General features: G+C 35.3%; 1 protein-coding gene across 2 annotated transcripts in view; it reads right to left on the reverse strand.

The window, feature by feature from the left end:
• SPATA17 (spermatogenesis associated 17) overlaps nucleotides 1-23,099 on the reverse strand; it is an 88,820-nt gene that overhangs the window by 63,606 nt on the left and 2,115 nt on the right. The window contains exons 2-5 of one of the 2 annotated variants that reach the window (XM_029965131.1): nucleotides 20,089-20,178; nucleotides 17,987-18,068; nucleotides 11,452-11,502; nucleotides 5,765-5,868 (exon numbers count right to left, since the gene is read on the reverse strand). In XM_029965131.1, the coding sequence (XP_029820991.1) occupies nucleotides 5,765-5,868; nucleotides 11,452-11,502; nucleotides 17,987-18,068; nucleotides 20,089-20,178 (327 nt within the window). The remainder of the gene's footprint in view (nucleotides 1-5,764; nucleotides 5,869-11,451; nucleotides 11,503-17,986; nucleotides 18,069-20,088; nucleotides 20,179-23,099) is intronic. The other variant, XM_029965132.1, reaches the window with a different exon arrangement.

The following is a 23,099-nucleotide window of genomic DNA, read 5'->3' on the forward strand; positions in this document are numbered from 1 at the left end:
CCTGCTCTGTAGCTTTACACAGTTCATTTCAATTTCATGATCAACCTAAAAAGCTCATTTTTTTATATCTTACCTATCCTAACAGCATCAGGTTTGTAGCTATGGAAGTACTGTGAGATCCTCAGTATATTACAGTTCTAAGATTCCTACAGGACTTAGCAGTTATGCCTAAAATCCTCTGGAAAAGGCATAGATCTCTCAAATTACATGCCCTACCACTCAAAATTAATATTTAAATAAAAGAAAGCATACTTGGCACTTGTCTCTATTTCTATGGCTCCCAAAGAAAGTTGACAGGATAAGTTTACAACCAGAAAATTCAAATTACAGGTAAGTAAGTTAAAAAGCATAATGTATTTCCTCTACATACCCTTGAAGACAAGTAAAAAAAGATGGGTTGATGATAAAGTAGTTAATTAAACATCAAGTGAAAGATAAAATTACAAAAATGAGGGTTTTATTGTTGCAAGAATTCCAAGGAGCTGCCTGAAAGGCTCTGGCACTAATTGAAAATAGACTACAGAATCAATTGCTTCTGCAGTCAATGATGAGGAACATTTTAATTGAATTATAAGACAATATATACATTCTTCAAAACACTTTGACACTTGAGACACTGGACTTATCTTTATCAGAAAGGAACAGACAGGTGGAGGCTGAGTAAGTTCTCCTCATATTACTATGACAACAGATGATTTTTTTCAAGCCTGCTTCATGGAAAATAGTGATACCTCAGAAGTTTTAAGAAGGAAAGTACTTACCATGTTAAAAGTAAATAGACTTCAGTAATCAAGCCCAAGTAATCAAGAGTAAGATAGATATCCTTATGTTTTTTGGTACTGCATGCTCAGGTATATTTACAGAATAGATAAACATTGGATTAGATCGCCAACAACATGTAACAGTAATTTATTTCACTTTTCACTAACACTATAAAAAATCAAACTGCACAAAGAATTTGCGAATATACATATTGCCCAAGGAAGTGATTTTTATCACTTTGTATTATCTATTTCCCTGACACTTCTTGAAGACTTAGAAGTTTTAATGATGACTGTGAAACCAAATCTGCTGATAAAATAGCTAGTCAAACTTGGATGAAAGTCACATTCTCGAGGGCCACTCAAGACTTCATCACTACTAAAGCCAACAACAGAAAGAATTTTGTGTTGATCCTCTAAGTGTGTGAAATTCACAGTTTATGACTTTAACTGTGTTTACTTACACTATGATGCTTACTGAAGCTAAACTCATGTCTTAGTTTGCTACATTTAGGTCAGTGTTTATTCAGCAGCAAGAAAGCTAAACTACCTGCCTTGATTACACAAGACCTCCAATGCCAGTACTTGGCCACTGCTCTGGTAGTTTTCTGATACTGCTATCTTTACTGAGTTCTGTGCCTAGGGAAAAATTTAAATGGTACCATTCATCAGTAAATGTAGCACTACATCCCAAAATCTTATCTCTACTTGCACACCTGACATGTAGCAAAGTTGCTTTACTGTAGTTTAAAGGCCAGTGTGTAGATAACCTTAGGCAAAGAACTGCAAGTTAATCACACAGTTGGACAACTGACATCATCCATAAATTGTTCTGATATAATGGCACCAGCATGCTAATTTATGTGAAGTGATGTCCATTTGCTTATCATGGATTGGAAACTGTTTCACATAAAACAAAATTCTAATGCATCATATGGAGTTATAGCCTATGCTAATTGCTTTTGGCATATTTCCCCTTGTAACCATTTACCCAGCTCTTGGAGATAGTAAATTTCTCTTTAGGAATGTTTCAAAACAAGGTATTTTCCTTAAAATTAAATACACTAGCTGCACTGAGAAGTAATGAAATTTATTTTAATGTAACCACACAACTAATCCATATTCAGATAGAATAAAGTATGTGTTGGTGCTTATTTAAATACAAATGGATGCTATCAATGAAGACTTATTACTAAAATCTAAATAATAAAATTTAGTAAAATAAATATTTAAGAACAAGTTTCCTACTACATTGATTAAGAATTCCCTAAATCTTGTATGAAAAAGAGAATTCATGACTAATTAACTGATTAACTAATTAACCCATTTCATCACTATACTGAGGCTGTACAAATGTTAAGAAAAATCTGAGTATGTCCTTATGTAGACTGAGTTTAGGTTCAAGTTTGCTCTTTTTGCATCTGTCAAGGGATTCTTTGAATCCCTTCTCAACCTAACTACTAGGGACTCTGCTGGGGACACCAGGAGCCATCAGACCTATTGGTTCTATAGCAGTGGGAAGTAATAGGAATGCTGGAGGAAAACGCACGCACTCTTCAGCCAGTGAGGGAGCTGAAGCCAACAGTTACCTTCAGTTTGTACAGAAACAGTGCCCTAAGTCTGTTAAGTCCAACAGTGCCATAAGCAGTCTGTTAAGTGAGTAGAAACTCACACATAATATGACTATTATTATTTAATTGTATTTTAGGTCAATTTCTGTTAAATCAATTTCTGTTAAACTCAATTATATCCCTCTATGGCTTTAAACTGGGGCAGCTTCTATTAAGTTTACTTTCTCCTGGGATTTTCACAGTAAAGACAAATGATAAAGGTCTGGCTACTAAATGAGGGCAGCTATTAAATAAGGACGGCTTGTATTAAAGCTGGATGGTAAAGATGTGGCCACAGGTTGAGAAAACCCCTTAGTAAGGCAAGTATCTTGTATTTAACAAAAAACAAAACAGGGTGGAGGACAGAGAAGGAAACAAACTTTGGTCAATAACTCTTGTAAGATACTCTTTAAGAAACTTAACAGAATGTCCAAAGTTTCATGGTAACTTCCTCTGGAGCTTCTCTTAGAAACGAGTGAGTGGTAATTTGATATAGGCTCCTCCTTAGTGAAAGAGGAGAAAATTAGGCACAAACCCTGGTTCTGGAGTCCAAGAGATATAAGGACTTGCAATATGATTTTAGAAAGTTGTTGACTACTAAAAATTCTGTCAGTACTATTCTTGAAGAGATAAGATAGAAAACCCTACAATGTAGTTCAGTTTAGAATTACATCATAATTCTAGAAAGAACACAGTTTAAACAAGTTTTTAAAATTATAAATATCTTTTGCTTTTTTTTTTTGGGGGGAGGGGAGAAGTTTTTACCACTCTGGAGTTCTTAAAATCAGTTTTACTTTTCCTCTACTATTATTTATGAAAAAACTTGTTTCTTTACTAGCGCTGACACTGCACATATGCAAATATTCTGATGAATATAGCTATAAGACAAAAGAAAAGGTGCATTATTTCATGTATACCATGTTGTGTTGTTTTATGGTGTTGTAGATAAGTGAAACACTCAAAGGCAGTCTAATCTGAGTGCACAGGTATATCAGTGGCTCTGTAAATTTCCACTATGCTGATGTTGAAATAATACCCAGCCATTTCATAAACTCACCTTCACAAACTCACATTTCATAAACTCAATTTCTGATAATTACTTGTGTTTTTTGCAATGCACGGTTGCAATAATTTTTCTATGCAAAAATGTTTACAAACAACAAGGTTATACCTGTCCACAGCTGATGTGATGGCTGACGAAAATATGCAGAGAATCTCTCTTCCACCTGGTGCAATATTTCACATAAGAAACACAGTGGAGCACCTTGGGGCCAAAGTAGTTGGCAGCAACTTAGCCCAATGACAGGAAAAATCTGCTTGGCTGAGGGCCTACACCTAATCTTCACTAAACATCTGTTAGATATCATAAGAAGAATGTTGAAGATGATATACATATTAGTTTTCAAACGTACCCCAGTAAAGGGATTACTGCAGTGATTCTTGATCGCACTTGGGAGCTGATGCATTTTTAAAACTGAAACAGTAAGATTCATTTGATCAAATTCGCTCAAAATTTATTTTTAAACTTTTTTTTGACCCAAAAGATGATGTCTTTCGGGTGAAAAAAATGCTACTTCTGTGAACTCTGGAAGACAGAACTCAAATTAGCAAAATACCAATACATCAGTTGCCAGGTAAGAGCTCACACAGAGCAACTTCAACACATTTTGATATACCTGAAGTCATACTGTTCATCTTACCTGTTAAAGAAAAAGAGCACAGAAATATTTCTTGGTTAAAATACCTTTATGGATTGCTTACCTTTATGGATTTTAATGACCTGAAATAAACATTAGGGAATTTGATCAATATGTCAAAATACTGAAAGACAAATATATTTGTAGTCCTCAAAAGTTAGGTGTACCCAGCAGAGATCTATTGTGGGTGTGGGGAAATAAAATACAAAGCTCCAATCATTCCATATTCATAGCAGAGCAGGAACTTGCTATCTTGCTTTGTTCACACTCACCAAAGGTCAATCTAACTAACAAGTTATAAGCCCTGTTCCAGGCTTAGGCAGGGAATGGAGAAGAGTGATAGAATGATTATGAACAGAGAAGCAGGTTATGTCTCTGAAGTTCATGTGGTTATATTGATTTTAAACCAGAGAAGTTATGGCTTCATCTACTTTCCAGGATTTGGTCTAGTCATAGGACTCTAACTTTTCAAGGAAAGAACATATTTTTTCAAGGATTTTAGATCAAGAAGGTACAGTTGAAGAAATAACAGCATTTTTAAGTTTGTTTTTGCTGAGTTGTGATCTAACTTTATGCATAAAATACATTTAAATGAATAATAATGAGATCAGAGATAGGTGGTTATCAATATGCTTCACTAAAGGTAACACTGTAATGCACAAATAATAATGTTATGACAAAGAGGACGTAGCATCAGCTATATTGTGGAAAAATAAGATAAATTAATAAGCAGCATCCAAAGAAGTTGGATAATTTTCTTTTTTTCATATATAACTTGCATACGCTGTTTTATATAAGTCTTTGCCATGTGATTTAGACAAGATTTCCAGAAATATTTGTTTACTAGACTCCCTTATATTTCAGAAAGCAAAGATTTATCTCACATGTTCTGAGCAGCAAACACTGGATAGATTTTGTCCAACAGCTTTCATTTACAATGAGAAAGTAATGATCATGGTCACCCAGTATTTTGTCTGTTTGCTTCCACTGTCATATGGAGTAATGGTCATGTAACAGTACATCAAATGCACTACAGGGAAATAAGCACCTCTATTTTAGAGAGGTTTCAACTTAAGTACAGGGAAAAACAATGGGTGGATAGGAGAAATAGAGTAAGAACATATAGCAACCACAGCTCTAGCCAGAAATCTAACGATTGGCGACTGGTTCTATTCTGCAACTATGGAAAGAATCTCCTTCACTATATAAACACCAGCATCTTCCACGACTAACATTCATAGTATGGCTCATACACATAACTTAAATCCAAATCTGCACTTGCATTCATTGTCAATAATCAGTATTCAAAACAAATTATAAAAAGAAATTTTTGTTTAGCTTGTGTATAGTGGGGAAAAAATAATCTCGTTCAACAAACCATATGTAGGGCATAATAATCTATGAGCTCTGAGCATAGGTGAAGAGCCAAATTCATTTGGTACTAAAATGGTACTAACCCAGAGTGCATCTAATTATTTCAAAGAAATTATTCTGAATTCATAACAGTGAAAATGAGAACAGAATGTGGTGCAACATGAATAGGCATAGGATAAAGAGAATGATGACTGATAGATATATATATTTGATAATGGAGGGGAACCTACACTCAAAGAAATAGTTTAATTAGTGCCATAAACATTTTACAAATAAAAGAAGAGGAAATGAATGCTTTACCACATGGAGCTTTTGTTTTTACCTGACAAATGCGTTATTCACAGAAACAGCTTGCAAGTATTTCTTCAGGGCATAATAATTATGGATGTATTTCCGAACGTAATAGCCTCGCCACCTTTTCTGGATCTAGAGGAAATAAATATTTGCTTAGTATATTTCAAATCAAAAGTTTGTATGCATATCAAGTATCTGTAGTTTATCCCAAATAATATGGTTTCCTTAAAAGTGTTATGAAGTAGAAGCACCAATAGGTTTCAATGAAGAAAATTAGGGTAGGATGTAACATATTGTAGTTAAATGGTAATACGAATTTACTATTATACGCAAACATTAAAAAACAGTATCAAATTTTAAACCACTGTTTATATTGGGACGTGACAATGAAAAAAAGTGCCTGCTACTACCAGTGGCATTGCTCTGTCAGAACAGTAAAAAAGCAGACAACAGAAGTGTTGTCTTTTCCCAGGTACAACAAGCATTCCCTACCAGTCACCACCTCACCAACATCTTACACTACACTTTCACCTTTGTGCTCTAGTTAAATTGTAGACTGAATAAAAGCCTTCCCAGTGCTTCAGTGAATCAAGCTTTCTGCAAATGTAATTTACAAACCACAGTTCTTTCATCTCCAGTGTAAAATGATTCATGTCTATTTGTTGCACATAAATTATAATCTTCTCACGAAATACCATTCTCCTGCAAAGCAGAGAAAGCCTAACCTGGAAAAGGAAACCTCTTTCTCTGTAGCTACTTGTAAAGCTGTATTAAGAATAGAAATTAAGTAGCATCCTCCACCAGAAAGAATTTATTTTTTGGTGCATTTTGAAAAGCATCAATTGAAAAAAAACGAGAAGGAGAAAAAAAATAAAAGGGGAGAGGGAAACTTAGTCTACCTGACTTTCCCCAATAATTGATTTTGACGAAAACATTTAAATCTTCTCTGATACTTAAAAATCCTAATCATGATGTTTCTGAAATTACTACCTGTTTACTGGCTATCTGTTTTGTGGGAAGGGAAAGTAAGCATTAAGGACGGACAATTAAGCACTGGGATGGACTGCCCAGTGAGGTGATGGAGTCACCATCCCTGAAGGTGTTCAAAAAATGACTGGACATGGCACTTAGTGGTGATCGGACAAAGGTTGGACTCAAAGATCTTAAAAGCCTTTTCCAATCTAAATGATTCTGTAATTCTATGATTATGTGATTAGGTAAAAAGTTATCAGTACTTTCACATTTCTCCCTGTGACATGTACAGGAGGAAGACGTAACTATTCAGTCATGCTGAGGGTTGCTCTCGTTCCTCGTTTTCTTTGCCATAAGAGGTCAGTGTATTCTAGATATACACATCTGAAGAATAGATTAATGATCTTTTAGATTAGTTTTATATTAGTCATAGATTAATGATGATAGATTAATGATCTTTTCCTTTGTTCCTTATGTCTAGTTCCTCTGTCTTTACATTCTTCTGTCCTTGAACTTATTAATTTCCCTGAAAAATATTCTTTACTTCCTTTTTTGAAATTTGTCTCCTTTTTCCTCAATATTTTTCTAAACTAATCTCCAAATTTCTATTTTCTGGTCTGCAGTACTTCCATTACTACTCCAACAACCTTCTCTTTGACCTTTACAGCTTTGAAATCTTAAAAGACATAACAGCTGAAGGGAAGAATCTACATTTTAAAAGCAAGAAGTTTGAGGTTTTACTGTCCAGAAGCAAATCCAAGTGTGAAGTTACTCCCCTTCACTAAATGCATTGAAGAGAAGAATGTTCTAATTTTCTAAGAGCTATCCTACCCCTGTGGGTCTCTAGCTACTAGACTTTTCAAGAATTAAAACTATTCAGTGCATCTACAGGGAACATTCTTTTTTTTTTCCCTTTACATCAACCCTTCTCTTTCCAGAACCAAGGGATGACTTGGTAAGTGCAGTGAAATCCCTGTGTTTGTGGTATCGGGATTTTTTTCGTACCCTTTATCATTCTAAATACTCATGTAAAAAAAGGAGGGAAAGAATGTCATGGGTTTTGTGTTTGATTCAGCAAGAAGGCAAGATTAAAAAAAAACTTGCCCATTGCCCCTAGTATCAATAACCTTCAAAAGGTTATTCAAAGTCAAAAGACTTCAGAGTCTGCATCATCAAGTCGTGGAACTGCTCTCCAGTAACAGGCAACTTCTCTCAACTCCTTCAAGTTCCATTGCAGTCCAATTCTGTACCACTGTGATATCTGACACAAGTTACTGACTGCAATTTCTCCATCTCCTAACTTTTCCTGAGCAGAAAACAGTAACACACTGGAGTTGTCTATAAGAAGAATAAGGCAGGGCTGAATATTTTCATAGTTTGATACCATTTTTCTATCACAAAACCCAAAACACTACTATTCAAAGTAAAAACTAGCATTTTGCCTCAATCAATGACACTTTCTGGTACAGTTATGATTATCTTTTCACATGGGACTTAAAAGAGAAAAGTATCACAGAAAAGCTTTCCCTAAATCTTTGAGTCACGTGTCATGAAGAAAACTAAACTATGCGCTGGAGTTATTAGGAATAAGAAGATATCAACTTCCAGTGCTAACATTTCCTTCTATTTCCCCTTTGTGCATCAGCATGTATTTTCCTCTCTTCCCAAATAAGACCCAAAACTAATTTAAAAAGCCGGTATTTTCTTTTACCTATGTGTTGTATAAACATTTCTTTTAATAATAAGGGTTTGGACCTGTAGATATCGTTATAATATTAATAAATAACCATTATGGGAACAAAAAAGGTTAAGCACTAGACATGCTGCTTTGCACTAGGTGATAGTAAATTTCATACTCTGCAACTCCACTTTCTCATAGACAAGCTTATTGGGTTAAAAAGGAATGGAGAAAGAGCAAAGAATGAGTATGCCTTCAGAGATCTGGGATTAAGCAAAATCCTTTGCATGTGAATAAGGATCTTAGCTTTGTTTTGCTGTTTGGCTTAAAAATTTCTCAACAAGAGCAACTTGGCTGCCATATAGCCATGTGCTCATTAATGCAGGATTATGGTCCCTTTGAAACTCTTTCTGACAGTCTTCACCTCACAGTTATAAATGCGGAACTGGATATTTCTGGGTTAAAGGATCAAAACTCAAACTGAAAGACAAAGGGCTCAAATTGTATAAAGCTATAATTACCTCCAATGGGCTCAGTGTACCAATTAAATGCTGCATTCTATCTTTATTTACACCACTTTCTGTTCTGAATGAACTCACTGATTTCAACTGAACGAAACACAAGTAAGAAAAACTGCAGTCTCAAATTATTTTATGCTGGATTTCTTTTTCCCTAGTACTGTATGTCAGAGATCTCAAAACTGAAGATTAGTCTTTTTAGAAAAGACCATTTTACGCACACCTTCTGATGATGCTCATGTTTTCAATGTGAAAGTTTTAAATGTTTCCTTTTATAAGGAAGTATAATGTGATGCAACTGAATTTCTTTCTAATTCCAAGGTGAATGTTTAAAAAATTCTTGGAAAAAAAAGAGACAACTGTGTGTGCCCTTCAAAGTAATTAGCAAGTTTCAACAGTGATTGGTACAAAACAATTATTGTCATTGATCAGCACTGAACAGATAATTTTAAACAAAGTCATTGTGTGCTCAGCAGATTACAGCTTGTTAACGGGCAAGTTCTAAATGACCTCTTAAGCTAGTCAAATCAATGATGCATATTCCTCATTAAGTAACATCAAAATGTAAGTGGTCTTATAAATAATGTTTATTTTAAGCACTAAAACAAATGGCAAAACCTTGATATATCAAAAGCCATCTGCTCGTGGAATTTTTTTTTTTTGCCACAGGATTACTTTTGTTGCTGAAAATTTATAGTAACCTTAAATCTTTTAAGAGAGAGAATCATATTTTGACCTAGTACTGAAACTGATTAACACAAGATCTCTGATTTAATTTTAGAAGGTAAAACTGATAGGTCTGGTTACAAAAGACAGAGATGTAGAATGACATACACAGTTAGTGTCATATTTTTAGAACACTGAACTATATTAGTCATGAATCAAACTCCCAATGTATGAATATGAGGCACTGTTGGCTTAGGAAAAGTAAAGTCTGGGCATGCATCTACTGTGCAGAAGCTCAACAGGCCTGATTCTCGATTGTCCTGGACCTTGGTTAGTTCTTCAGAAAACTGATGACAGAAAAAAACCAAAACCATGCAGTGTTTCAGACTGGTAGCATTTTAAATCTGCTCTGCAGATATGGCTACACAAGATTATTTAGATAGAGGAGAAACCGATTCTGACATTTGCAACTAAATAAAGATCTGTTCTATTGTTTTCTACTGATTTAAATTTCTATTAAAGAAAAGGACATGACTGAAAAAATGGTACTTTGAAGATTTATATCACCTAATGATTCAACATTATATTTCCATTACAAATGAATGGGAACACATTCAATTTCTTTTAAAAATGAAAGACCAAATGCAAAACTCCATTTGACTAGAATACATAATTACCTCTGAAATTTAGTCTTCAAATGTCTTCTAAAAGTACACAGGCAACTTTTAAGAGCTGGCTTACATCTTATGTTTTCTCACTGATTTCAGCTGCAGCAGTAAATGGCATTTATTCACTGTGGAATACTTTCCAACTAGCTAACTAAGGAATAAACTAAAACAATAACAAGAAAGTACATTTGTGAGGAATTAGATCGCTGTTAAACACCTTCAGTTCTCTAACCTGCACCAAATGTAAGATTCAACTTTGTGCCTTTGAGAGAACCAGGACTAAGCAAAAATCCTGATGGGAATGCAGCTCTTGACTCTGAGTTATTCTGGACCCAGAAAGGCCACAAAATTAAAATCCATTCTGAGAATCTTCCTACTTTACAGGAGTTTCCTTGGGTTAATCTTCATCCTCACTATATTCCTACATTTGGCAGAATTCAAAGGGTAAGATAGCTTGTCTAAAAAGATACAGGTCTCTCAAGTAAAACAGTTTTATATCACAAAATAAGTAAGTAAGATAAAAAGATTTCATCAAATTTATTATCTCATGTCCTTCCCATGTTTGTTTTACATATTTGTTTAGATGCAGTTCCAAAGTTCAGTGAATAAAAATGCTAATTTCTAGTTAAACATATTGTGCAATTTTCCCTGTAAAAAGCTTCATCAACTGTAGATTTACTAAAGTTCATGGACTGTTTATACTTTTCTTCATTTAGCAAAATTCACTCATAGTATCATCGATGAGATCAGTGCAGTCCCACCTCTGTGTTCAGGCAATGAAATTGTCCTGTGCCCTCTGAGTAACTCTTGAGATTCAATACATCAAATGTCATGTACCAACAAAAGAAAAAGCACAGCTACATCAGCAAATCAGCATAGAAGCCCTATAGTTTGTCAGAATTGTAAATATGTCTACATTTGTAAGAACATTGGCAAACAGAATGTTTGGGGGTTTTAGCAGTATCACATCAGGTAAGGTACAATGAACATTTAAATGGGGCAAGACACACACAGGTGCCTTAAATTCAGCTACAGTTTTCAAATATAACCCAAACTACTGAGTGCAACTTTAATTTTTAACTATGTACTATTTCCCACTGTTGCCATCAGCATATCAATCAAGTGTATATTATTCTGGTTTGCTCATTTTATTAAAAGCAAATTCGGAGCACAATTGACTTTTCATTTGTTTAACAAGGGAAGAAATATTTACCCTGACAGCCATTTCATTGTAGAAATTCATCTTCATAATAAAATATGCTGTCTGTGAACCAAGGAAAAAAAAGATGGCATATATTTCAGTTACACAAAGACAGTCCTCCTATTTTTACATATAAAAGATAAGAATCTTTATACATAATACATAATAAGAGTTCTAGGCTTACAGAGAATAAAATCAAACTTTGTATTGAAGAGATAGGCTTCCTAATACATAATGCAGGCTTAACCAGAAAAATCTATGGTAGTCAAACTAGGAGCTAATGGAGATATATGATCATAAAATGCTCTCCGCTGAGTTTGATAATCAATGGTGCTCTACTGAGAGTAGAATAACAAAGCAGAAATATTCACAAGTGCTGGTGACACGTAGTATTGTATGATTTATTCACTGGGGTTCTTTTAGCCAAAACTCACAGAAACATAAAAGGAATTCATATTTCAAGACGTCTGGTTTAATGAAAAATTCAAAGAAATGCTGTCTTCAGTCGAAATCGTTCAAGGATACGGATGCAGTGATGGAGCAAAATTGTGCCTTCCAACCATCTGTACTAAATGTTATGTACTTAGCTGCCTCCCGAGTAATCGTTGGGAATTTTGTTTCATTTAATATTCATTTTAACATCATAAAATCATAAATACAATGATACCATGTTACAGTGAATCCCCTGATATAGAAAACATTTCCTGAAGTCCTGGTTTCCTTCCAATAAAGTAGAATTCCTCTCAGAGTGAACGAATCCCCTATTATACTAAGCAATCACTTGGCAGCATAGGTTATTTTAATGGATACATCACTTTAAACTAAGCTTTCACATCTGTTCCGCCCTCTAATTACAAATGCAAAATGAACATAATTCACAATTGTATCATAAAAAGTAAAATATAAGTACTTTGAATGCAAGAGTATGTCCTTTATTTAGCACAACATGCAGCTTTTATGTGTTTCTCATGTTTTAGACACAAATCAAAGGCAAAAGTGCTTTCCCCTGATATAGTGATTTTCTCCCCCATGGCAAACAGGAATTCACTATAAAAGGGTTTCACTGTAATTAGTGTTATTTGAATTGCCTAGTCTGATCCAAAGCAAATTGTCTGTGGAGAGCAGCAGGACTGGATTATTTATCAACAGTCTGGGCAATTAAGAAACAGTTGGCTGCAATATGTTATTTACAAATGAACACAATGATGCTACTTCATTTTAAATTCTCTTTCTTCATTACATTAAGCAAGGCATAATTCCTGCAGTTTAATTAAGGTGGATTTTAAATGCTCACTTTAATATCATACCAATCTACTAATAATGGAAACAGTGCAAAAAAATATTTCTTATGTGAAAGAAAATTGCAGGGTTGTTCAATTTCAAAAAAGTTTCACGTGTATGCGTAGATGTATACATACACACATGTATATATATATATATTTATATATATTTGAGGGAAAATCTGCCCCAAAGGTACAAATTAGAATAAACAGTGGACTGTCTCTCTCCCTTCATCTCCATAAATGTTTACTGAGTGATACCAAGAGTAGATAGCTAATAATGGAATGAAATAATGTCTTCCAGATTTAAGTATATTCCTAAACTGTTTGATTAAATTGATACAATTTTGTTTTGCAGCTCATCTTTTCTTTCTTTGCAAGGGAACGTAAGAGTTGCCACACCACCAAATAGATAAAGTACGTTTTAATGGAAGTTCCTAAGCTTAAAAATGTTTATCAGATTTCTGTCCATCAATTATTAAACTAAATCTTACATCTTTTTGTTTATTATTCTCCGAGTTGAAGGCTGTGAGCACTTAGGTCTGAATGCAGCCCATTTCACTGAAGAACCTAAATTGGAGACCTAACATCATTAATGCTCTTGATATCATCAACACTCAAAGACAGAGGGACCACTGTCTCTGAGGTTGGCAAAGTATTGAAGAACTTTACTATTTACAGAGACAGTCAGTGGCAACTAGGGTCCTAATTTGCACACCTCACTAAGGTGTGAAAATCCAGGCCTTTACCACCACTTAAGATGGTCACTCACAATAAAAAGGAAGTTACACATTTCTGCTTTTACTCAACCATTGCTCTAAATCACAAGTCATCCAAATGCAGAATTGCTCACACAACTGTCTTACAATCTTATTCTTTCACCAAAAGCTGAAGGCTGTGTCACCATCTAGGTTCTTTTGCAAATAGATTTGCCCTCTGTTTTCTAATTCTGATCAGAAAGTTTTGCAATTACAAGTGATGGAAAAATGTGTTCATCCCTATTCACAAAAGAACAGTCATAATTTAGTGCTTCAACCCAAGTCTACACTTATGTGCTCTCCTACTAAACAAAAGATGCTTTTGTGAACTGGGGCCTGCTTGTCCAGAAGACCCTTTCCTTATTCTTAAGCGGAATTACCTGCATTTCAGCCTGTGTCCAATGGATTGCTTGTCATTTTTTCACTGAGTGCCAACTGAAGGTGACACTGCCAGGTTAACTCTCTGGGGAAAATTATCTTGCCATCTCAACCACATGTACCAGCTCCATTTCTGAATCATGAAGTCTTTGTATCTCCCTGATGTTACAGGTCTTCCTACTTAATTCATGCGCTTACTTCAAGCGCATGTTTCCAAAATATATTTGAAGCCTTTTGTTTATAAACTGTTGTACTATTTTCTCTTTTTGCATGTAAAAACATGTTTGGGGACCACCTACAAATGTGATCTGATTCTGACTGGGGTTTTCTATTGCTTTAAACAGTTAATATGAAATGACAAATTCAAACGAGATCCAGAAATCTGATTGAGGTTAAGGCTGAGAGAAGGAAGAAACACATTGTCTAAATTGGCGTGTTCTTGTGATGGTTTGGGTGTTTTTGTAGAGCAAATAGGCATTTGACTAATTCCTGTTGGACTGGAATTATTTAAAACTGGTTGCTGAGTTGAAGCTAAACCATTTAGGGTGGTGTCAAACTATATCACATAAAATATTCACTTTTCTCAACTGTATCTCCTTTCAAAGTAAGCTAAAAATACAGCCACCATGCATGCCAACTTCATATAACAATTAAATGTTACAATTCCCCTTCCTGAAACAAGTGCTTATTTGACTTTGAGAAATAGTATAATAAAGAAACAGTGATGTACAGTTTGATTCACGTTCTGGTGCTTGCCTGGTTTTAAAATTCGTACTTTTCTGCACGTCATGCAAAACTTCAGAATCCCACATAGTCAATGTAACTAAATTATTAAGAAAATCATAGGAGAGCAGTTCTTAATTTTAGCTTGAGATTAATTAGGAAACAAAGCTTTATACCAAAGAACCTATATTTGGAATTGAAAGGCACATAACCTTAATCATATGAATGGCATCAATAGGTGATTATTTTTTACTAATGGATTTTAACAGTCAAAAAAGAGGCAGTAGAGGAGTAGAAAATGAAATACTAGTAGTGATGCACATATGGACAACCAATCTGATGAGCCTCAGCCTTTGTTATTTTCCGCATCAGTACCACTCACATTTCACAATTTTGAATATAATCATTAAAATGATTTATTATCAAGCAATCATGGGTATTTTGTGCATATGCTTTGCCTTGTTTGCTGGCAGCAGATACCAATCCAATCATTATCAGCAGACAAATTTTAAAGTGACCAGTGTATTTAAGGAACTATCATGTCAAATGTATCACTGTGTTTCATGGTCAGGAGTCATTACAGCTGTTATTAGCAAGAGTCCATTGCAAGCATTAACTGATCCTTTTAACTTGAAAGTTATGTTAAGCTGCTGAGAAGATTTGGGGTTTTTTTAACATATTCCAAATTCAGCCATTGAGTAAAGACAGCATAACAACAAATATAAGGCATTAATTTGAACTTCATATTTAAGTCCACCCCAAATCACACAATACTGAATATAGCAGTCTAAAGGGAGTAAAAGGTATCTGTATCTGCTACTTGTATGGCTTTCAGGTTGCCTTCCAATCAGGCTGTCCTATTTAGTCTTCTCCAATCAGAGAGATGGCAAGCACAAAATGAAGTATTTGAGGGGGAAAAGTGGTTTTCTATGCTGATTGCTGTAAAATTTGTAAGCTTTCTGATGAGATTGTCTTTCTCTAGAGCCCTGGCTAGCACTGGATAAGTACTGGAATCCAGAAACTGGATGAATTCACGGTCTGATTTAGAATGTACGTACTAAGTGTGGGCTTGTAGAATTTTTTGTCCTACATTATTTCACAGACTTCAGATTTGGCAAGAGCTTGTCAGTTATGTCTATTTGAAGAGCTAAATATGAACTAGGCTTTATTGATTAAAGACTTTTTTATTTTTCTTTTCAGAAATATATTTAAAGAATGGAGAGCTGAGGGGGTTTTATGATGTTAGCTCTCAGCTTCATTATTATTACAGGAAATCTGTGCTAATTTGAAAGATTCTATCTTAAAATGTAACTGTCAGAGCGTTTTTTAAGAAGACAGGGAAAAAGAAGACAGAACAAAGAGGTGAGGTAAAAGACCTCTGATCTCATGAATGCATAGAACAACTGAGGTTGGCAGGAACCTCTGAAGCTCCAAACCACTACTCAAAACAGGGTCAATTAGAGAAAGTTGTGCAGGGCCTTGTGCCATGGTGTTTTGAGTATCTCCAAGAGTGGAAACTCTGCAAGAACAGCTTGCTCAATCTGGGCAACCCCTTCCAGTATCTGAGCACCCTCACAGTAAAAAAAGTTGTTTCTTATCTTCAAGTGGACTTTCTTGGGCTTCACTCTGTGCCCACTGCCTCTCATCCTGTCCTTGGGCACCAATTCCAAATGCCATTGAGGCTGGCTCTCTGGGAAGAATTATCTTGCCATCTGACCTACAGGACACCACTCAGAACAGTGCAATGGACAGTAAGCATGGTGGTTATGTGTTCACTTTGTATCTTATCTGGGCACCACTGTTCTTACAACCACTACACATAAAAGTAAAACAGGAAACTGATTACTATCAACAAAGAAACTAGCATTTGAACATGAATGGCCGAAAGAAAGCTCCTTATAATCGGGCAGGGATTGAAAATTGGCCATCAGACCTTAATCCTGATTAATCCCTCTTGAAAACCTAATGATCAGATGTCAAAAACCGACATGGTCCTTATTCTCATCTTGGAAAACACAGAAACACATGAATCACCTTGTTTCTGAAATGAAATTCATCCCTCTACAATGCTTAAACTCTGAAAAAATGTAGAACTCGAGGGAACATTATGAGATTACTTCACCTAAAACATTGCCTGAAGTGTATCTAAGCCATCCATAAGCATTTTTCTATTCTCCTCTTAACAACCTGCACTAGAGGGAGTTCCACAACATCTTTTGGCAGTATGCATCAATATTTCACATGAATTTGATTTCTTCTCTCCCTTTTCCCAATGACTGCATAGATCCTTTCTCTTCCTTAAAAAATTTAAGATACATTATCATGTCTCCATTCTGCAGAAGCTCCTGTAAATTAAACAAACCTTCTCTAAGCTCAGGAAAAATATTCAGACCAAGTTCCTTCTCTTTTTTTGAAACAGAACCCAATCCAACCATGCAGCTATCTGCTCTATATTCAAGAATTAGAGATGACTGAAAAGCACAGCCTGAAAGGACGGCTCATAATTTATTAGTTAAGCCAGTTAGTAAATTGGAAGAGAGAAAATCTTTAAATAGATTACTGATAAACTTGGGGGAAAAATAGACAATCTTTCAGGTACATGACTCCTGCTACTTGAAAACAGAGCTCAGTAGAGGGTATGAACTTTGGTCTGTAATGTATGAGTTATTACAGCTCTTTTTTTTACTTTTCCTTGAGTTGCCTGTTTTGATTAAAACACAACAATTTAACAAAATTAATCTAGAATAAATGACTAACAAGTTTAAAACTATTGTAAAACGTTAACATAAATTGATAAATTAGTGAAGTAAACCACATATTAAAACCTTAATTTTTTTATGTTAAAGGCAAATTAGTTTCGTCTTAATCTCCTAAACCTGTTAATAGAGGTTTTAGCTTGTGTGGTATCATACACTTTTGCTATCTTCAGGTCTGTCAAGGGAATTAGATTGACTGTGATCTGCTGTGTGCCTTAAGGCAAAACCTCAAATACTTCAGGGTTCATTAAGCAAGAAATTTAAACCACTAAAACATAAAACAGCAATGTGTGGACACATTGGCTTATTTTATTTTCAAAATTAGAAGTTCTGCCAGGAAAAAAAAAAAAAGCATCTTTTAAAGCTCCAATCCTGCAATTAGCATCATGTGAGCAGGCTTCTGCATGAGCAGATCTCATTGCTGGTTTGGGGACTAATACTCCAGAGCTGCAAACACTTAAACACTGACTTAACTTGACTGTTATGACTAGGCTTACTGAAATTAATGGTGCTTTTCATGATAGTAAAGTTAAGTACGTGCCTGTGTGAATAAAGAATCAAGATTCAGCTTTTTAATTTCATAGCGAGGGAATGAATTATTTCTATGTATTCTACAAATAAATAAACAAAACTTTTAAAAGTAGTTTTCTACCTCCAGCATTTTTCTGAAGTGTTTTCTGCATCGATATCCTCTCCACCACTTCTGTATCAAAATCACCATTGCATTCAGATGTCTAAAATGAAATAGATTAACAAAATAAGAATTTTTTTGAGACTTCCCAGTATAACTTTTTTTCATAATATAAAAAATAACATATAGTGTATTATCCATACTTATTCCAAACAGATGATCACTACAAACACACTTTACACGTATACATGTATGCATACATACATATGCACACATACAAATAGACCATTATATACCTATATTTATGCATACACACAAACTTTGATTTTTGGAAAAAATGTGTTACTGCAAGCTTCCCTATTTTGGTTATCATTACAAAAGTCTAATGAAAAAGCCTTACAAATTTCATTTGCATAATAAGATGATTTTATTTGCATGGATGGTTTTAAACAACATATCTGATCAGTTCAGAATTTTTAATGTCACATGCACATTTTCGCAGCTTTACAAATTACCTGTGCTTTTTTTAACAAGTGCACATAATGACTGCAGCCTATGAGGGAAATACTAGCCATTAAATAATTAATTTTATTAAACCTAATAATTACTTAGGTTTCACACAGTCTGTCTGGATGATACATAATGACCCGTGACAGGCAAGAGGTCAAACAAAAAGATGTAAAAATCCCTCTCCCTAATTTTTATGAAGATGCAGAAATTTGAGCACGTGAGTTTGACCAGTTGGGCTTACAATCATAAAAAATGGAGGAGGGTTTTCAGGGAGAAGAGACCAATCATAGTGTTTCCAAGAAGCTTGTATCAACATCATAAAACCATAGAATCATTAAGGCTGGAAAAGACCTCCAAGATCAAGTCCAATGTTGATACGGTATTTTACAGAACGAAGATCTCTGATTTATAAATGGAGAAAATTATGTAAAGAAAGATTTTTTTTTAAATGACCTCGTTAAATCCAGCAGTAGAACTTAATTTCTACAATAAAAGTCCAGTTGCCATACCCTCACTAGGCAATTTTTCCGTAACAACAACAAGAAGAGAGAGCAGCACCACAGAAAAGGACCAGGGGGTCCTGGTTACCAGCACGTTGAATCTGAGTCAGCAGTTACCAGCACGTTGAATCTGAGTCAGCAGTGCCCTGACAGCCAGGAGGGCCAACCCTGTCCTGGGGGGCATCAGGCAAAGCATCTCCAGCTGGTTGAGGGAGGGGATTGTCTTGCTCTGCTCTGCACTGGTGCGGCCTCATCTTGAATATTGTGTGGAGCTTTGGGCACCACAATGTAAGAAAGATATAAAGAGAGCATCCAAAGGAGGGTTATGGAGATGGTGAAGGGCCTTGAGGGGGAGCCGTTATGAGGATTGGCTGAGGTCACTTGATCTGTTCTGCCTGGAGAAGAGGAGACTGAGGGGAGACCTCATCCCAGTCTACAACTTCCTCATGAGGGGAAGAGGAAGGGCAGGCACTGATCTCTTCTCTGTGGTGACCAGTGGCAGGACCTGAGGGAGTGGCTTGAAGTTGTGTCAGGCGAGGTTTAGCTTGGATATTAGGAAAAAGTTTTTTGCCCAGAGGGTGACTGAGCACTGGAACAGGCTCCCCAGGTAGGTGGTTACAGCGCCGAACCCAATAGAGTTCAAGAAGTGTTTGGCCAGCGCTCTCAGGCACATGGTGTGACTCGAGAGGTGTCTTGTGCAGGGCCAGGAGCTGGACTTGGATGATCCCTTCCAACTCAGGATATTCTATCATTCTATAAGAAAAGTCTCTCAATCAGCATATCCAAGGGACATCTGCTTGTTTCGTTTCTTTTCCAGTCGTGACAAGATGTCCCACAGAATACTGTGTATCTATTATGAAGATAGATTATTTCCACGCTACCTATTAGCATCATGCCTTTTTAACTGCATGCAGTTCTGAAAATCAAAAATTACTTTTTGCAGTGTCACAGCATATATTACATTCTGTTGAAAAGCAGAATAACATTTGTTGCTTTTTTTTTTCCCTAAATGCTCCCATTTTATTAAAATCAAGTAATACCATGAGCAATTCTGAGGAAAAATTCAAGGCTGAAACACAGATTAGGATAGGCTAGATGGGCTTAATATACTACCTCAGATAGGCTCGGACCCTCCATCCTCGAAACCAGCTCTGGATTTTGACAGCAGCTCTGTATTTTATTTTTCTGTCTTCATCTATAGATCTGGAAATATAAAAGCAGTAATAATTATCAGCATTGCAATGTAGAACCAAAGTAAAAAAAATATTCTAAATATGTTTTATTGTTGCAGTTTGGGATCCTTTTCACTAGGTTTTTCACCTTTTAATTCTACATAATTCAATGGTAGTGCAGAAAAATGTAATTTACGTTAGTTGTATAGTATGAAGGTAACAAGGATAAAGAGTATTGCAACTCATAGGGGATGTAAGTTTTGGGAGAATGTATTTTTTATTCTCACACAATACTGAATATACATGTCAGCATGTCACGTGGACTTCCATTGCAGGTGAAATATGTGGATAATGCTTTAACTAAAATTAGGACTGAATTATAAGAAAAATCAGGTAACTGTGTATAATATTGTATACGATGTGAATATTAAATAAATTCACTGTGGTCAATATTATAATCTGAACCATATATTAAATGTAAGATCTAGTTTAAACACATTATCTTTTGATTGTTAAAAAATATTTTAGTCATTTATTACTTGAACATTGATAGCATCAATAATGGTGACATATACACTCCTTGTCTGTAGGATTTTTTTAATGAATATGAGTTGACCTTAGCAGGATGGAAACAGAGGATTTAGACATTCTATCTAGTTTCCTAGGAAGGAATTTCGAGAGGAGAAATATGAAAAAGAAGAGGTGATCAAAGGTGATTTGTGAGATACAAATGTAAGTTTATACTGTTATGACAATGAAAGCATAGGAAAGAAACTAGGTGTGAGACTTTCCAAACTTTGGAGGGCCTGGAACATCAGGAAATTTAGTGTGGCTTAAAAGGAAGTCAGAACTTGGAAACTTAGTAATTTAAACAGATACCAAAGGGATGACCATAGGAATCTTTTACATGGAAATACAGCAGTCAATGCAACAGCTTATTGAGTCCTGACAGAACTTTTCAAAATGGGAATTCAAAGACACGGATTTTGGAGATGATGTAGATATGAAACTGGCAGCATATTGACACGTGCAAAGAGGGAATAAAAGGGAACAACAGAATTACAAAATATGCTAGGGTTGCAGCATTGATTAATACAGATCCTAGAGGAAATAATGAAAAAGGGAGGATACAGAGAAGGGTGAGGATTTGGTTTTAAGTTACACAAAAAGAAAGGTTATCTAGAAAGAGATACTGGTGAGGCAGCAGAAGATGCAAGGTAGATATAGGGGAGAATTGATGACTTCAAGGAGATTTTCAAGAGCTATTAGATGTCAAAGCTTTGTGTCAAATGACACAGTACAAGGAAAGACATGCACAAGTGGGAAAGAAACACAAGAAGCACAAGTAAAAGGACCTCATCAGAAAATAATTCCAAGAGATATCCCTTGCTTGCATTCTCTCTGTGACTGTCTACTAGAGAATAGTGTTTGTGACAAAGCTAAATGTAAGGAAAACCATGAAACTAAAAGAGATTAAAGAAATATATTAACCTGGAAAAGGCTTTTAAGAGAATTTAGGAAGAAATCATTACCATTATGAGTTTCAATGCTGAGAGGTAAAACTCAGCTATGAGATCATCTCTGGCTTTTATTTATTTTTTATTTGTTTCAAAGCATCAGTTACTGTCAAGTCTTTGAACTGAAAATTATATTTTAATTTTCATGGATTTTTTTTTTGTTATCCCATTTTTATTAGGAACATATTTACCAAATACTTTAATTTGTTACACCTGACACAAAATAACAATTAGGTTACTATTGGTTAGTTTCCTTAATTAGCTGATATCAGTGAGCTCGTTTAACAAAGTTTTGTGTCAATATTAACTGCATCAGTAAACACCAACAAGACTATTTTTTATCTGATAAATTAGGATTATCCCCACCATATTTCTTGTGAAATGAAATGCAGATTTACTATCAGAGATCAAGAAACATTAGCTCCACTCATTTTATATCATCTGCTGCAGCATGTGCTCTCAAATCACGTTAAACAGGCACAAATTTTCATTGTCATCTGACAATCACCAGACCTTCTCAATATCTGAAAACTGTGGGAAACAGACTTTTTTAATCTAAGATCACAGAATAAAAAGTTTTCAAAGCTGGCTAGAGAGCTTACTTATTCCCTTCTTGTGTAGATTCTGAGTCTTCATAGGAAGCAGACACCTTCAGAATACTTTTACCTAGAGGTAAATGATTTTGATTAAAAGGATTTTGATTGAGCAATTTGGGCCTGGACAGACATCCACAATTACAGTCTGGAAATTAAGGAGATGTGGGACCGGCCATGTCAGAGGTGACAGCTCCAAAACCATTCCTACCCACTTGGCAATTACAACAGTCTGCTTCTGGAGGAGCAGAAGCCTTCTCCTCTCTTACTCCCTGTTAGATTTTTTTAGCTGGCATGCTGTCTTGCCTGGCCAAGGCAGTTTACAAGTCCTTGTAAAGTTTATTGAAGCAGACCAACAACAAGATAGTTCCACAAACCCTTTCAACTGCCCTTGCCAGCAGAAGTGGTTTGAGGTGAAAGTTTCTCAGGCAGGTATTTGCCCTTTTGATCAGGTTGCATAGTTGTCACACTGTTTGAATTAAGCTTTTAGAGTCACAGGTATTTCTCAAAGACTTTACTGAAAGTAAAAAAAGCATATTCAAAGTCAGCACCTGACACAGATGCTACAGTAAACAAAAGTAGGTTCTTGAACAAGTAGAGTGATAAAATTGCATAACACTTAAGACAGTGCACTAATGGATTCTGAATAGTCTAATGCTTATGCTGACAGGGTATTTCTCAAAGTGAAAGTTTATGGTATTTTTGCATTATGACATCATTGGGCAAGTCCTTTCCTAGAAAGGTGTTTTCCCTAAAAAGCTGGCTTAAGACACCTCATACCTCTCACATAAACAGAGTTCTGCATAAAGCATGACAGGAATGTTACGAAGATCAGAAAAATA

The sequence above is a fragment of the Manacus vitellinus genome, unplaced genomic scaffold (genome assembly GCF_001715985.3).
Source record: "Manacus vitellinus isolate BGI_N305 unplaced genomic scaffold, ASM171598v3 scaffold_8_pilon, whole genome shotgun sequence".
Classification (NCBI taxonomy): domain Eukaryota; kingdom Metazoa; phylum Chordata; class Aves; order Passeriformes; family Pipridae; genus Manacus; species Manacus vitellinus.